This window comes from Naegleria fowleri (assembly GCF_008403515.1).
Source record: "Naegleria fowleri strain ATCC 30894 chromosome Unknown tig66, whole genome shotgun sequence".
NCBI lineage: Eukaryota > Heterolobosea > Eutetramitea > Acrasida > Naegleriidae > Naegleria > Naegleria fowleri.
Genome location: NW_025407998.1, coordinates 162,556 through 178,416, shown reverse-complemented (window position 1 = coordinate 178,416; position 15,861 = coordinate 162,556). Strand labels below are relative to the sequence as shown.

At 38.8% G+C, this 15,861-nt stretch overlaps 5 protein-coding genes across 5 annotated transcripts; 1 reads left to right on the top strand and 4 right to left on the bottom strand.

Moving 5' to 3' along the window:
• Window positions 1-90: 90 nt before the first annotated feature.
• Window positions 91-4,167, top strand: FDP41_008894 (uncharacterized protein; the record flags this gene model as incomplete). The annotated part of the gene is made up of 1 exon (XM_044712794.1): window positions 91-4,167. The coding sequence occupies one exon, from the start codon at window positions 91-93 to the stop codon at window positions 4,165-4,167; it is 4,077 nt and encodes a 1,358-aa protein (XP_044557359.1).
• Window positions 4,168-4,332: 165 nt separating this feature from the next.
• Window positions 4,333-8,658, bottom strand: FDP41_008893 (uncharacterized protein; the record flags this gene model as incomplete). The annotated part of the gene is made up of 1 exon (XM_044712793.1): window positions 4,333-8,658. One exon carries the CDS (start codon window positions 8,656-8,658, stop codon window positions 4,333-4,335), a length of 4,326 nt encoding a protein of 1,441 aa, XP_044557358.1.
• Window positions 8,659-9,245: 587 nt separating this feature from the next.
• Window positions 9,246-10,376, bottom strand: FDP41_008892 (uncharacterized protein; the record flags this gene model as incomplete). Its single annotated transcript, XM_044712792.1, has 1 exon — window positions 9,246-10,376. One exon carries the CDS (start codon window positions 10,374-10,376, stop codon window positions 9,246-9,248), a length of 1,131 nt encoding a protein of 376 aa, XP_044557357.1.
• A 136-nt stretch (window positions 10,377-10,512) lies between these two features.
• FDP41_008891 (uncharacterized protein) lies at window positions 10,513-12,477 on the bottom strand (the record flags this gene model as incomplete). The annotated part of the gene is made up of 1 exon (XM_044712791.1): window positions 10,513-12,477. One exon carries the CDS (start codon window positions 12,475-12,477, stop codon window positions 10,513-10,515), a length of 1,965 nt encoding a protein of 654 aa, XP_044557356.1.
• A 327-nt stretch (window positions 12,478-12,804) lies between these two features.
• Window positions 12,805-15,502, bottom strand: FDP41_008890 (uncharacterized protein; the record flags this gene model as incomplete). The annotated part of the gene is made up of 2 exons (XM_044712790.1): window positions 12,805-13,547; window positions 13,687-15,502. 2 exons carry the CDS (start codon window positions 15,500-15,502, stop codon window positions 12,805-12,807), a joined length of 2,559 nt encoding a protein of 852 aa, XP_044557355.1.
• Between the last annotated feature and the right edge of the window lie 359 nt (window positions 15,503-15,861).

Genomic DNA, 15,861 nt, shown 5'->3' with positions numbered 1-15,861 from the left:
CATCCGTGAGTGCCTGTAAATAAAAATTCTCCCTATTTTCCAGCTCGGATTTGGACAACATGAATGGATCTATTTGAAATGTCATTAAAAATGCACAATAACAATCCTCATCACCACCTACACCATCAGTACCCACACTTTTACTCTTCCTATCAGCAACAACCGTATTATCATCATCATCCACAACCAGAGTATGGAAATGGCAACATTTCTCATCAATCCCATTTACCTCCACCACTACCAACCGCACAGCACAACCACAACAATTCATCCCATCATCTCTTCACCACCACAGCACACATATCCAATCAAGCCACTCTCTCCGCAGTACCACCACAATCCTCTTCTTCAACAACCTTTGTTGCTCCGGTTCTCATCAATGGTGTTGTTCTGAATCCTGCTGCATCATCATCCACTTCGGGATTGCAACCACCACCTCCCAATCTCACTACAGACACCACCACAACCATAATAACAACAACCGAACCATCCAATACCACTCAACAACAAGCATCCCATATGACTACTCCAACAATAACAACAATAACTTCTCCTTCCTCTCCGTCTCAACAACCAACAATGATGATGAATCCATCTTCAGCTTCGGCTTCATCACAATCCAACAACACTAATAACTATCTTCCTCCCAATTCCATTGTGTACAATTCACCCGTGGCACTCTATCCTATATCATGTGTGCATTGCAGAAAGCAACACAAACGTTGCGACCGAAAACTTCCAAGTTGTGACCGATGCATTCAGAAAGGTCTCACATGCATGTACAAGGAATCAAAACGAATTGCCACAACTGCAACCATTTCAACGACGAAGACAACCAATTGTTCCGCCTCCACTACCATAGCAACAACCGAACCCAGTTCAATAAATCCTTCTTCGGAGGGAGGAACGCCAACTCCAAAAAAACGAAATTCAAGAAAACGAAAAAAGAACACAACAGAGAATCAAATTCAATGTCAACCTCCATTGATTCAAGAAAAAGAAACACTGCAGAGAACATCTTCTTCCTCACAATTCAATCAGGAGGTAATTCATTCCAATATGTCTCATCCTCGCTTTAATCATCAAAAATTCTATGAAGAAGGACTTTCAAAAAGACAAGTCATTGATTGTTATTACAGTTTTGCATGTGATGGTTTTCCACTCATGGATCGAGAGGATATGGAGCAGTGTCCTGAAAATTATTTGGATTATTTGCAAAATACACCTATACTTGAAGAAAATGATGAAGAACTGATGAATTCTTCGAGAAATAATGGAAATGCCAAGTTCAAACATTTACAAGAGTTAGTCGCTTTATTTTTAAGTGTGAAGGCAGTGTGTGAAATGAGATGTGGAATGTCAGAAGTCGCTGAAAAGAGCGCTAAACTCGCTCGAAATGCTATTTGTAATTATTTTGATCAACATGAAAGCTTTCTGGTGGCAACTACTTTTTCACACTTGTCACAATATGAAATTCTCAATTCACGAATAACGAATGCAAAATTCTACTTGCAATTTGTTGCCTTTTACTTGCAACATCGATTTGTACAGACTGCAGAATGTGATACGAATGATGATTCATCGGCCTCCTCAACAATCTCAGCAACAACAACAGCAATGAACAGCACTGATACGAACCAGCCATCATTGTCCGCTTCAACACAGAACAATAATAATAGCATGAACAACAACAGCAGCCATACATCACCTGCCGAACACGACATTAGTCAATGTCGATATTGTCTCTCTAAAATGACACAATACGAAAAGAATTTGGAGAATAACCGACAATACATTGATCAAAGTATTTTATCCATGGGAGGTTCTGCTCATGCACCATCAAGTGTAGATGCCAGTGGACGAAATGCCAAATCATTCTTTGATCTATCATTTGCAGAAGGCGGATTTTTGAGAGAAATTCCTCGATATTTCACCATGTTTACAGGATTGAAATTTCCACCTCAATGGATTACTCTATTGAATCAAGAAATTTCACACAAAAATTGTTATGATATTTTGAAATTATTGGATACCATCTTCACCTTTGTAAAACAGCACATTAAGGAAAAATTATCAAATCCGAGCAATACTGTCGCCACTACTTCTACTCCTCCAACAACATCCTTTGATTCTCAGATGAAGTCAAATAACAGTAATAATAGTGTATCAGATGGAACAAAAAATAGCGACACCACACCAACACCCTGCTTCTTTCAAGGAAATTCTCAATGCCTCTCTCTCTATGAACACATGTTAGATATTGTCCTCAATGGAACCAAAATTCGTATTCTCTCAAAATTAGGAAATTATCACAGTGCCACCAGTCGAGAAATTATTGAGCAGTCGGCCTATAATATTACCATGTCGACACAGCACGATCTATTTCCATTCTTTTTGCCATATCTAGTTCCTTTTATTTCGGCAGCAGCATTGGTTCATTTGAGAATTGTGAAAATGATTTTAAATAATTCGAACAACAATACTAATTTTGGAGAAGGACAAAGTCAGCAATCATCCGCACCAACAACACAAACTGATCATGTCAATCCTAACCATACCATGACCACCCATGCGCTGAATTCATCCTCATCCTCATCACCTCAACAATCTCAACAACAACAACAATTAGAACGACGCAAAATGTTCGAAGAATTACTCGAACATTCCCAACTTCACACTCAACACATTCAACAACAACTCAAAAAAAATCATTCTCTCACCACTCCAACAGGATCTTCGAGTGCTGTTGCTGCTGCTGCGACCTTGCAGTCTCATCATGCCAATACTCTCAGTCGCTACTATGAAGAGATTTTACGAAAGGATTTGAGAGCCATGCACATCCTGGCTCGTCGTTTCAAACTCGTGAGTACCCAGTACAGTAAATTATTACGAGAGATGGAGGAGACTTTGAATCAGTTGGACATGATGAAACAAGAACAACAACTACAACCACCTCAATCACAACTGCAGCAACCTCAACAACACTCTCAAACCTCCTCCTCCGCTCATGCACAGAATAGCTATTCATCTTCACCTTATCCATCTTCCTTCCTTCCAAGTACAGATGGGAAGCAACAGCTTCAAAGTAAGTCATCATCTTCTAGCTCCTCCGAAGGTTCAAAGTTATCGCCCACAACAACAACATCACCACCACTACCCTCTTCGTCCTCTTCTCATTCCATGGCAGCAGTAGCAGCATTACCTGCGCAGTTTATTCCTTCCTTCCTTCCATCGAATCCTACTACAACTGATATATCGACTAGTTCACTAGGTAGTGGTGGTCTTGCTTCTCATCCTCAACAGCAACAATCATCCTCCTCTTTTTATGGTGCAGCTTCTGCTGTTGCTTCTTCTTCGGGAGCCTCAATGAACAACATTGGAGTTGAACCTCACGGACAGCAGCTGCCACAACAACCACAAGCCTTAGAAGGTTCCACACAGCAACAACAAACCTTTGATTTGATCATGATGGCAAACAGTAATGAGGGAATTTTGAATGATGGTAGTAACAACAATAGTAATCACAATGCTAGTGATAATCCTAATGTAAACTTGTTCAACTACAACTTGTTGGGCCACGATTCGCAAAATATACAGAGCTTGATGATGAATATGATCATGATGGGAGGAAGTTTGGTTTCTGGACTAGGAGGAGGATCACCACCTTCAACAACACCTAACGGCAGCAGTTTGGTGGGACACCCGACTTCAAATCATGCTCTACCCTTTTTGACCACTAACCTTGGAATGCCAATGATGATGAATAGCAACTTGATGCCTTCTTCCTATGATCCTAATAGTGGCCTTCTTGCCAATTGGAATTCATCATCATCAACGATGATGGAAGGACTGGTAACAACGACCAGTACTGGTCCTAATAACACTGGAATCACCACCAGTAAGGCATCTTCACCTCAATCCTCGACTGTGTTTGATCCGTTTCTGACTGAAGAAGATTTAGATATGATTTTTTCATGGAATCATACAGGTTTTGGTAACAACCATGCCTCAGTTATGGATGTGACCTCTCATCCAACTTCCAGTATGAATGTCAACACGTATGCGAAAATGGACACTCCCGCCATGCATGCCTTATTGGATCAACATTTACAATTGAATAACTCTTCTTCGAGTTCAAGTTCTGGAATGAATCAAAAAGAGAGGTGACATGTGTGTTGCACAAGAAAGACGAAATGTTGTGAAAGGAAATAGGCATGATATTTGTTTTTATTTATTTACTTCCTGCTAGGAAGAATAACAAATATTAACCACCATTAATGTTGTCAGTTGTCATCTTTTTATTTCAGCACACCGAAATCCCCTTCTCGAGTTTCAAATAAAAAAAACGCTCAAAGAATCACCCTCACAGAGCGATCGTTCCATCATGTAGAATTCATCAAAATCTAAAAAGACCATATTGTGGAAGCGATCCATCGATGTAATCTTCATACACAACACAGTTGGAGATCTGACCAATGATGATGATTGTAAAGTCTTCTTTTCTTGGTCTGTGGTTAATAAAGCTTCTTCATACGCCATCATGGTGTTGGTGTTCGTGTTGGTAGTGAGAATCATGTTTTCTGCTGCAACATCTTCATCATCGACCGACGTGGAGGTACTCGATTTCTTTCGTACCGTGAATGGTTGAGTTCTTTCACATGTTTCCATTGTCACCTTTCCCACTAGTGCTTCTTGTTTGGCATAAATCTCACCCAGATGATTCTCCAATTGATTCTTGAGATTAAGGAAGGCTTGTTTTCCGTGTGCCATCATCCTGAGATCACTTGGTTCCATAGTATAGGCCATGGATGAAAATGTCGATTCACTTGTACTTGTGGCGCCAGCAGTAGTAGTGGTAGTAGTGGTAGTAGTGGTGGTGGTGGTTGTTGTTAGCATTGTTTCTGGTTGTCCCATGCCAACAATAGTCACACCACTCTCTCCACCACCACCATCATCATCATCATCATTGAGCTCTTCATCATCATTACTTTCATTACTCGTCGTCGTATGACTGGTGGGGGTAATATCCTCCATAACAACAACCACACTACCACCATCATGATGAGATTGTTCTTTACGGATAATGGTCTCCCTATCACCACCATGACCACTTCTCAATAATGAAGAAGGAAGCAAGTCTTTCAAATCAAGTCTAAGGGCAGTGGTGTAATAATGTCGAATGGGGCAACAAGAGGATTTGTTCTTGTTGTGATGAAACCATTCACCAACATCACCACCATCCATATCACCATCAACACCACCACTCAAAATGGTCGTCGTTTCAAGATTTAAATCTTTGTGATGATTCATCCATCTTCTTTCAGGATTCAGGAAACTACCACACACATGATGACCATACATTTTGAATTGTTGTTGAATGGCTAATTGTTGATTCGTAAATTCTTGAATCGAGTCTTGAAGGAGTTCACTATTCATCATCATGATTGTTCGATGCAATAATAATAATTCATCATTTTCTGTCACATAATGACCACTCTCTTTGTCATTACTCATTCCACCACCAAAACTCAGATCACTCACTTCTCTCTTTGGTCGTTGTGAATAAGAGGATGAATGAGAACTTTTCAAAGAAAGATCTTCATATTGGATCAATTCTGAATGTTGTTGTTGTTGTTCTTCTTCTTGTGGTTGTGGTAATGACAATACTTTCAAACATTCAGCATCGATTCGATAAAATTGAACAATGATAGAAATGTCATTCTTGTGGTTGTTGTTGGAATTTCTTTTTTCTAGTAAAACATAGTTAGAAGAATCATAATGACGACGACTTTTCTTGTTGATGCTGTGAATGAATGTTTCATCCGTGATGGGAGGAGATGATGAATCCATCATTGTTGTGTCTGTTTCTTCCATGTGTTGGTGCTGCTGTTGCTGCTGTTCCATAACATCCATATTTGAATTTCGAGTCCCATGTGACGGATGATGATTCACAGAAGAAGGCGAGTTGGAATGTCCATTCGAAGAAGAAATTAAGGTGGTGGTGGTAGTAGTATTGGGTAATTTTCTCTTTTTCACTCCTCCATTGGAACTTTGTGTTGGAGAAGAATTCTTTAAGGAAACTGGAGAATTTGAATACGATGAAGAATAATCATTTTGAATGGCTGTGACACGATTATTTTGTAAAGGTGTTTGAGGTGAATGGTTACCCGTATTTCCAACAAGTTGTTGTGAATTTTTAACATGACCTTCTTTTTTTCGTGATGACTTTTGTGGATCATATAATCCACGTTGATATCTCCATTGTTTGTTGTAACACGTGGCACACACAGGTCCTGGTGTAATTGTTTCAGAATTTTGTGGAAAGGTCGAACGATAAGATTCAATATTTCCCTCGTGAATGGAATAATTTTTCTTAAAGCTGACTTCACTGTCGGATCTTCCACAACAATTACAAATGATGGGTGTACTTGATGCATGATTGAGATCAGGATCTGATAAATTCATTCTGGATTGATGGATCATTTTGGAGCCATCATTGGTCATCATGGAGATGATTTTACTTTTCGAAGATGGAATGGACTTCTTGTGTTGTAAAGTGTTGTGTAATTTTGGTGAATGTTGTGAATGTTGTGAATGTTGTTGTTGTGAATTCACAACAGGATGAACAGAAGAAGGATTCGAAGAAGTCATTGCCATCGTTGGAGAATGGAGTAAATATGGACCACCTTGTTGTGACATTATTGGAGACGAGTGACTTGGTATCAATGATGATGATGGTTGTTGTTGTTGAGAAAATGGTATTGTTTGTTGTGGTTGTGAATGATTCACCATCATGTGATTAAGCGTGTGGTGAGAGGCTTCTGACGCCACTTGCATTCCATACGTGTGAATGAAGGCACTTGTGTGATAGGGATTTGTTGTGACATTTTGATGAATATTTGAAAATTGATGTTGTGGATGAGGATCCATACTTGATTGAGGATGAAACACATGAGGATGAACCACTTCTTCTAATGGATTAATGATTTGAGTCGTGTGTGAATGTTGTGGTTGTTGTGATTGTTGTGGTTGTGAATGGACATCTCCTAAAATTGGAGCAGATGAATGAATGGGATGACTTGTGTCATAGGGAACGTCAAAATAATTTAAATTCAATTTTTCTCCTCTCCAATGATGTTGTGATGATGGTTCATGAGAATGTGTTTGTCCAACATGGGTGGAAGGGTGATTGGAATGAATTGAATGTTGAAAGCTTAATTGAGAAGATTCATTGGTCACACCACCTTGTGGTGGTTGAGAAGATGCATGTGAATGATGAAGATCCATTAAGCCATTCGTGTGGTCCATGGTAGGATTGTTCGAAGGATCTTGTTGATTCGAATTTGATGTTTGCAACAATGAAAAAAGATTGTCCTCAAATCGTTGTTGAACATAATCATTTGTAAAATTATTTAAAGCATGATGATGATGATGAACGAATTGTTGTTGTTGTGAGGAATTTGAGTGATGAGATGGAATGGGTGGTTGAGAAGATGCATTCAAAATGTGATGATGATGAGAATGAGGATCATTGACACCTTGATTTGTGACAAGATAATGATTGGCATGTTGTGGTGTCAATGAACTGTTTGCATGATCATTTCGAACTCCAACAACATTTAATAACAAGTCATAGGATGTGTCCTGAGTGTTGGTTGTTGTTGTTCCGTCATGTTGGTGAGGATGCAACGGGTGATGAGGATAGGAACCTTCACTGGTTGTGGTGTGGTGAACCATGTAGGAATCAGTTGTATGTGAAGGAACTGCGTTGTTGTTGTTGTTGGTGGTGGTGGTGGTGGTTGTGTTGGACACGGCATGTCCGTTGTAATCTTGTGTTAAATTGTTTGACAAGTGACTTGCTTGGATTTCTATAAATGGATGGCTCCCCGAATGGCCATATGGATATGAGCTCTGTAACTGCTGTTGTCGAAACAATTCTTGTAACACTTGAGTATTCTGGTTGTTATTATTATTGATATTATTATTACTGTTATTTGTAACTGTTGTTGTAATATTATTTGAATTTGAGTCAGAAAACAATAATCCATTGGTACTTGATGAACCTCCTCCTCCGTTACAATCTTGTGGATTCATCGATGATGACGACGACACATGATTTAAATTATTGATATTATTATTATTAACAATATTCAAATGATTGGAATGAATCATTTGATTGGAGGGCGATGATGCATGTGTGAGCAATGGATTCGATGAAGAGCAATTACTTCCAACCATTGTTGAATTTGTAAAGGTTGCTGTTGTTGAAATGTTATTATTATTTGAATTTGTGGCATGTAGGACTAGTCCACTACCAATCGCTGCTTCTGCTGCTGTTGAATGATGTAACAAATGATTAGGAGTCGTCGAAGTCGTCGATGAATTATAAAAAGGAGAGTGCGTGGTGTTTGTGGTGTTGGCGACGCTTGTGTTCGAATAGAGAGGATGATGAGTCAAAGGTTCATAGTTGGTGGTGGTGTTCGCCGCCGCTGTGTTGGTGTTGTTGCTTGTGTGGACAATTTGTTGTGAAGTGTTTGTTTGGAAGAGAGAGGTGTGGTCATGGTGGTTGGGTGGTTGGTCGGCAACAACATCAACAATGTTAATTGGATCCAAATAATGTTGTTGTTCTTGTTGTTGCTGAGATGGATGATGATTCATGATGATGATGATTTGTGAGCGCCGCACCCTTCCTTGCCTCTTGGTGTTAAATTTATTTGTGGATGTGGTTGATGAATGGTGTGTTTCCACGCTTAGGGTTCAATGGATTGAGAAAGGTGTCGATCCTCGATCAAACAGTCAACTCGGTTGTTTCTTTCTCTCTTTTTTGCTGATGTCACTTGTTAAAAACAAGTTGTGAAAAACATAATACACAAGTGTAGTCTAGAAGCCTCGATGTGGTAATGTTTGTCTCAGTCGTTCATCTCACAACGCACAAAAGATTCTGATGCTTCACACGTCAAATCGCCCTTTTCATTGTCAAAGTCAGAGCGGTTATGCAAACAAGGAAAACAAAGAAATGTTTCTGCATTTTCAGACCAAATGGAAATTTCCTGCAAAGAACACGTACATTTTCATGGTTACCTCACAACCAAGCTTGGGTCATTGATAATAAACGAACGAATGGAGATTGTCAAATAGAGTGTGAACAGAATGCAAACCTCAAAAATTGTCAAGTGATGCGTGTTGATGAGACCACAGTGAGCTGTGTATGGACCTACCAACCGTTTAAATCATTTCAAATTATCCTAATCTGAGTCAGAGGCGTACATATTTCGCAAACCAGATAGAGCAATATTTTGCTGTTGTTGTTGTGAATGATTCCTTTTGGACTTGGGTGGCATTTGAACATTGAGGTCCAGCGGCGCTTGATGATTCGACGAGTGGTCGTCATTTTCGGCATGACCACTGGTTGCATGACTATTGTATTTTCGCTTTTTCAGCTCCTGTGCCAACGACTGAACGACACCAGGTTGATGGATTCGTTTCAACATGGATTTCATGGTTGAATTGTGATGATGGACAGGACTGTTACTGCTCCTGGTGCTAAATATTGAGTCATCTTGTGCATTTCTTCCTTGTAATGTGTTACTCTTGTTCACATGGCGAGATGAAATTTCTTGCTTGGCAATGATGCCATCTTCCAACGACTCTTCGGGCAGTACACTTTTCAGTGTGTTTTCATTCACATAGAATGCACCAACTCGTTTGGAAAGTTCCTCACAAGCCTTCTTCTCGCTTTGTCTCAATTTACGATGAGCATTTCTTAACCTTAAATTACATTCAAAATCATTACCACTTCGAATTTGATTCATTTTGATGATGGATTGTAAAATAGGAATTGCATGTTCTGACTTTTCCAAATCCTCCTGTTCATGCTGCATTTTGTCCATGGCATCCTTATTAGCAAAATCTTCATCACCTATAATGTACATTTCTTGTTGTTCATCAATAGTTGTTGTATTGGAATCGCCAGACAATGATGATGAAGCTTGAACGTTGAGCAATGGTTGAGTTTTCCATTTCAAACCTTGCTCGCAAACATAGGTCGCATGTTGTGGATCTGTTTTAATGACAATCTTTCCCGAACACTCATAACATTTCATTTCAAAGGTATAAATTGGAGTTGATAAATAGGATTCACCATCTTTTTGATATTTTCTGGCATTAAATCGTGTACTCCGAGCAATATTGGTTTCACAATTTGTACAAATTCCATCATAGGGCAATTCAAATCGGATCACGAGGGATCCTTCTGTTTTTAATTTACTCGCTCGTTTTCGGAGTGGGTGAGAATTTCGATACTTGTTGACGGAGGAGTGTTTTTTTGGGTCAAAATCGGGAGGAATGTACTTGTTGGTTGCTTTTCGTTCTGCCATTTTTTTATTGATAGATCGTTGAGAATGCGTCTTTATTCGACTCGCATAAAAATTTGCGTTTTTTCTGTCCGAGGTTTTGAATTTATTATTCTCGTGTGCAATCAAGATCGGATGTTAAATAATGTCAACTACAAGTTCAATTATCATCAGTGTGACACTGTTGTGCTGCTGAAGGTCTTGATGATTCTTGTTTCACAAGTAGGGGAGGTTGTTGAAGTGGAATTTGACCAAATACCTTCTTTCGTTGGATCAGTTGGTAAGCAATGAAGAGTCTGAAGGTGTTGGCTGGTGGAGAATTCTTAATGACACCGAATTGAGTACTTTCATATTGTTTGATGAGGTATGGAAAGGCAATAAAGTAAGTATCAGCAAATGCTTTCAATTGCAATCCATAGGTCAGAATTCTGTTCAAAGTGGATCCCAAAAATACAGATTCAGGCAAGATGGCCATGACCTTATTTCTTGCAAAGTCACTCTTGGATGGATCAAAGAAGAAGGTAGAAATTGGAGCCAAAATAAAGTCCGTGACAAAGAATAATGAAGCTGCACGATACATGGTCCATCTAATGAATGGAACTGGTGCTCCGTGGGCAATCCAACGATATCTGAGCCATCCCATCATGAATGGAATCATGAAGAGGTAGAGAACATTTCCTATGGCTTCTTTAGGACCCATTTCATATTTGCGATACATGGTTTCTTTGAATCCTGCTTTGTGAAGTGGAGAGACATCAATTGGATTTGGTACCTTCTCTCTATTCATGAATGCATTCTGAGATACCTCAAATGATTGTAAAATAAGAGCCAGCTCAGAACGAACCTCCTCTAGAGGAGCATTCTCAGAGAGAAATTTAAGGCTTGAAACAAAGTTAGAATCGAGAGAAACAATGGCCTTCTCTAACATTGCTCTCTTTTCATCATTGGTGTAATCTTCCTCTGTGGCCGAGTTTACACGGTTCATTTGATTGGTTGCTAAATTCTGCACAATTTCGAGACTCATCTTGTGGAAATATTTGGGTTGAGTAATTTGTAGAGCAAGAGTCAAAAATTCTCGATCCTTATCGGTGATCCATTCATTCTTCTCACTGTACAATTTGATGAGCAACTTCACAATTGGGTTCAATAACTTGTTGAGAGGAATTCTCTTTTCTTGCATCATTTCGTAACCGAGCTTCAATAATTTTTCATTTAGCATTTCTATTGCTTTCTTATCTTTAACCATGTATTCAATGCATTTGCTGTCGTATCGTGCACACTTCTCGAGAGTGGTAAGAGAATGCAGTAAAATATAGGGATGGTCAGAGTTTTGTAATAACTCGAATAACTTGTCAATAACTCCACTCTTCAGGTAGTATTGAGTTAAACTCTCATCAGATTCCAAATTTTTATCAAGGAATGAAAGTATTTCATCCATTTCCTGGATATATTGATTGTGGAATGCAATTTTGTCCGCTCCTCTGTCATGCGTGGCAAACACAGACTCAATATCTGGTCTTGGGTTCAATAACTCTTTCACAATATCATCCAATAGAAATATTGTTCCGTAGTGATTGATAATCTGCAGAGAAACAAGTAACAGGGCAGCAAAGACCGCCAACTTGAAGAATTGTGGTTTCTTTCCGGCAATTCTCATGAATACTCTTGGTTGGCCAATTTTTCCATATTCCTGTGGCATTGGAGCTACCTTGTTGAAAATTTGTTCCACTCTTTGTGGAAGAGGAAAGTTGTTTTCGTCAGCAAATTGGTTCACTTGTGCTTTTTCACTCTCCGTGAGTGGTTTTTCAAAAAAGTGTGTTTTATGTGCGTTGGTAATTCTTTCAATATTTTCCGAGTTTATATTGTTGGAATCTTTTCCTGATCGTTCTTGTTGCATCTTTTCTGCTGCTTTCTTTGGCCAAAAAGCATAGCCCATTCCTCGCGATGAAGAACCTTGATTCATCCCGAGCCACATATTTTCAGTAAATCTTTGCAAATGCAAATGCTGCTTGTTGCTAATAATATTACTACTGCTCGTGTTGTTGAGTAATCGGATCATCATCATCGTTTGATGTGGTTGATTTGTTGAAGATGATGATCGCGTAATGGAAGAGAGTTTAAACATTTTTTTTATGCTAAAGTATTTTCAAAGACACGAAAATGGTAATTTTCAAACCTGGTCGATGTTATTGGGTCAAAATTATGATTAATGATGAAATTGAGCTGCAGAAGAAAAAGCCAATCCGTCTCTATTGTGAGACTGGTCTCTAAATTGAGAGGATGATTGTTGTTGTTGTTTTTGTGAGTGAAAATTTCGAAAATTCCTTTGAAGGCGAAGCGGTATTTGAAAAAGTCGGCGATTCGTTCAAATTCAACAATACTCTTCTTGCATTTTTGAAGCACAACATGCGTGCACTGGTGAATTATTCAAGCATCAAAATGCCATTGATTTTCACACCTTGTTCAAGCTTTCTGAAGCTGTAGAGTCCAATGCTTGTTTCGCATGAATCTCATACACGAGAGCCCAATTTCGATATTGTTGCAATATTTGTAAACGAGAGTACGTATCCCACATGTTGTAAATAGTTTCGGTCATTAAAATTTGCCAAATATTTTCGACATTTGGATCGACATTTTCTCCTCGAACTTTGAATTCTTGCTGGTTTGTCTTGTTGTTTTCGATCGCATGCAATAATTCGTAAAATCGTAATCTGTTTCTGTGTTGCATATTGATTTCATACAGGGAATATTGACGAATGAATTTTTGTTCAATGTCTTGAAATTGTGTGAGTGTGGCTCGTCCTGATTTCTTAATTTCCATCAATCGCTCAAAGAGGTAATAATTTTCAATCGAACTCTCAGCCTTACTGTATTCTTTAAAAAGAAGAGCAAATTCTACATTGGTGGTGAGTAAATATTCAAAAACTCCTTGTTCTTGTTCAATACTGGAACGAGTTTTCTTGGAATTGTGTCTCGCTCGAATCATGTTATAAATTTCAATCATCATGGCAAATCCACCCGATGTGAATAGTAGCCAAATAGCAATGAGCATTCGAATAATGTTGCTGCCCACTTGTGTTTGATTGGCTGGTGTTATGACAAGGAAAAGAATGGCCAGAAAAACCTGTAACATGAACGCAAGCATATCGATTCGAATGTGAAATGGATCGTCAAAGAATAAATACCTTCCAATACCTATGTGTGACACATGTGATAGCGAAAAATAATTTTAGATATTCACACACATCCATGGGGAACATATTTGAATAATCAGAAATAGTCAAATAAAGTTAGTAATATTAAATGTCAGTTTCACACATCACACCTCACTTACCTTTCTCTTTGATGAGCTTTCTATTGGCAAATAAATCAATGAAACTGTACAACACTCCCAAACCACATCCGAAACCAGTTAAAATTGAAAAGAAGACATTATTAATGAATACAAGATTGTTCAAATCAAAAATGGCAGCAAACATGGAAGGAAGTATAAACAGTATCATGAAAAAGAGAGGAATGATTGTGATGAGAGTCCATCCTACTTTCTCTGAGGCAAGCCACTTGAAAAAGGTGAGTTTTCTTCCTTGAGCGTTCTTAATCAACTTGTACAAATTCTTAATGAATAAAAACCGAAAAGCCACCAACACATAAACTGAAATGCCATATCCTGAAAAGAGAATGGAAACTGGAACCAGAATGGAGCGACATGAATTCTTACACAGTGACGTCCATAATACTTCGGTAGCAAAAATGCAAAAAGGAGTAAGGTATGGAACGAGTAATCGTTTGCGTAATGCAGGTTTCTTGTACATGCCAAATGCAAAAAAAACAAAGTAAAAAATCAGGCAAGGAATGGCATACGCAAACAACATAATGTCTCCATTGTCAATATTCTCTGCAAGACATAGACGAGTTCCACAAAAATGACAAGTGGAATTCCAAAGTAAGTTGGTAGCATTTTGGATGGAGAGAGGTTGAAGAAATTGTGCATACTGAGTAGAAACCAAGCTGGAAAGAAGAGATTGATCAATGGTTAATTTGATTCCTCCTTGTAGTTGCTCAATGAGGCGAATGTCGCTCTCTGTGAAATTTAACACGCCATGCACTCGATCCAAAATGTACATGTCGTGAATTCGACTCGAATTACAAGAAGTGAATTGCGAAAAATCGGTTCGTGCAGTCACAAAATCAATAAATGGTTTGCTGTTGGGCTGTGTCATTGGAAGAGACACGTAAATTAGAACCTCACTTGGAAAGAGTGGAATCGGTGTAAAATCTCCCGGATGATACATGACGGCATTTTCATCCTCAACAGCACTCACTTCTTGAAACAGACTTTTCCTTGTCACGACTGCATTCACTCTTACATATAAAGCAAAGTCGTAACTAGTCAGTAATAAGGCATCTCCAATCTCTAAAGAGGATCCAGCCATACAATCAGGATACAAGTTTGATCTTGGTTCGACCACAAAAAGTTCGTCAATTAATTTCTTGTCATACCCGGCCGTCATGAGAGTCCATATTTTCTGACAGGGATACAATTGAGGGCATAAAATTTTGAATTTTCGTTTTGAATTCGAGATGGGATTTCCTCCATACACTTTCCAAAAATCTTGAGGGTGAGTTTGTACAAATGTCACTAGATCTTGCAGAGATTGAATTTGTGAGAACTTTTTCCAAATAAATATCGAGTAATAATTAAATCCTCCCACAATGACACCATTGTTCGAATTGGTTAGTTCTGTGACGCTCACTTGTCGTACGATTTGATAAAGATTTGATTGTTGTTGTTGTTGATGTGAATTATGTCTTGTTGTTGATGGTTTCAATGTTGCCAAAGAAGAAGATGTATGGGATGAAATTTGTTCAACGGTGTCGTCACTCACTCTAAAAGCATGCCCTAGTCGAAGTGGTGATGCTGATGGCGATGACTCCCTAATTTCACTGGCCATCACCACTCGAAAATTTTGTAGCCGCATGATGATTTCAAATAATAACAACATGATGAAAACATATACGATCAGTAACAACGTTGGCGTCATTGTTCGTTCCTTCTTCTTCTTCTTCTTGACACGATTCAAAATTTCATCTTCTCTCCACCGAACATGAGATTGATCATATTCTTGCTGAGTGTTAGAGTGGAAAGACATTTCTTGATGTTGTTGTTGACGTGATGAAACGTGTTGGGAGCGGTTGGAAGTTCGATGGCAGAAACTGAGTAATAACAGACATGTCATATTTCCAAAGTCGATTTTGAGATTTTTCTGATGATGTCTGTTGCGCTCAAATGATGTTGTTATTGTTGTTGTTGGTTTATGAGTTATTGAATATCAGAGACGTGTTTCTCCTTCCGCCGAGTGTGTGTATATGTGAATGTTGTTTGGTTCAACTCCCAGGAACAAAGATATCGCCAAGGCTTCTTCTTGTTGATGATGTGTGGTCTTTTTTGAAAAGTGGCGTAGATGTCGCGCCTCTTCTGTCACGGGAGACACTTGAATACAACCGTGCT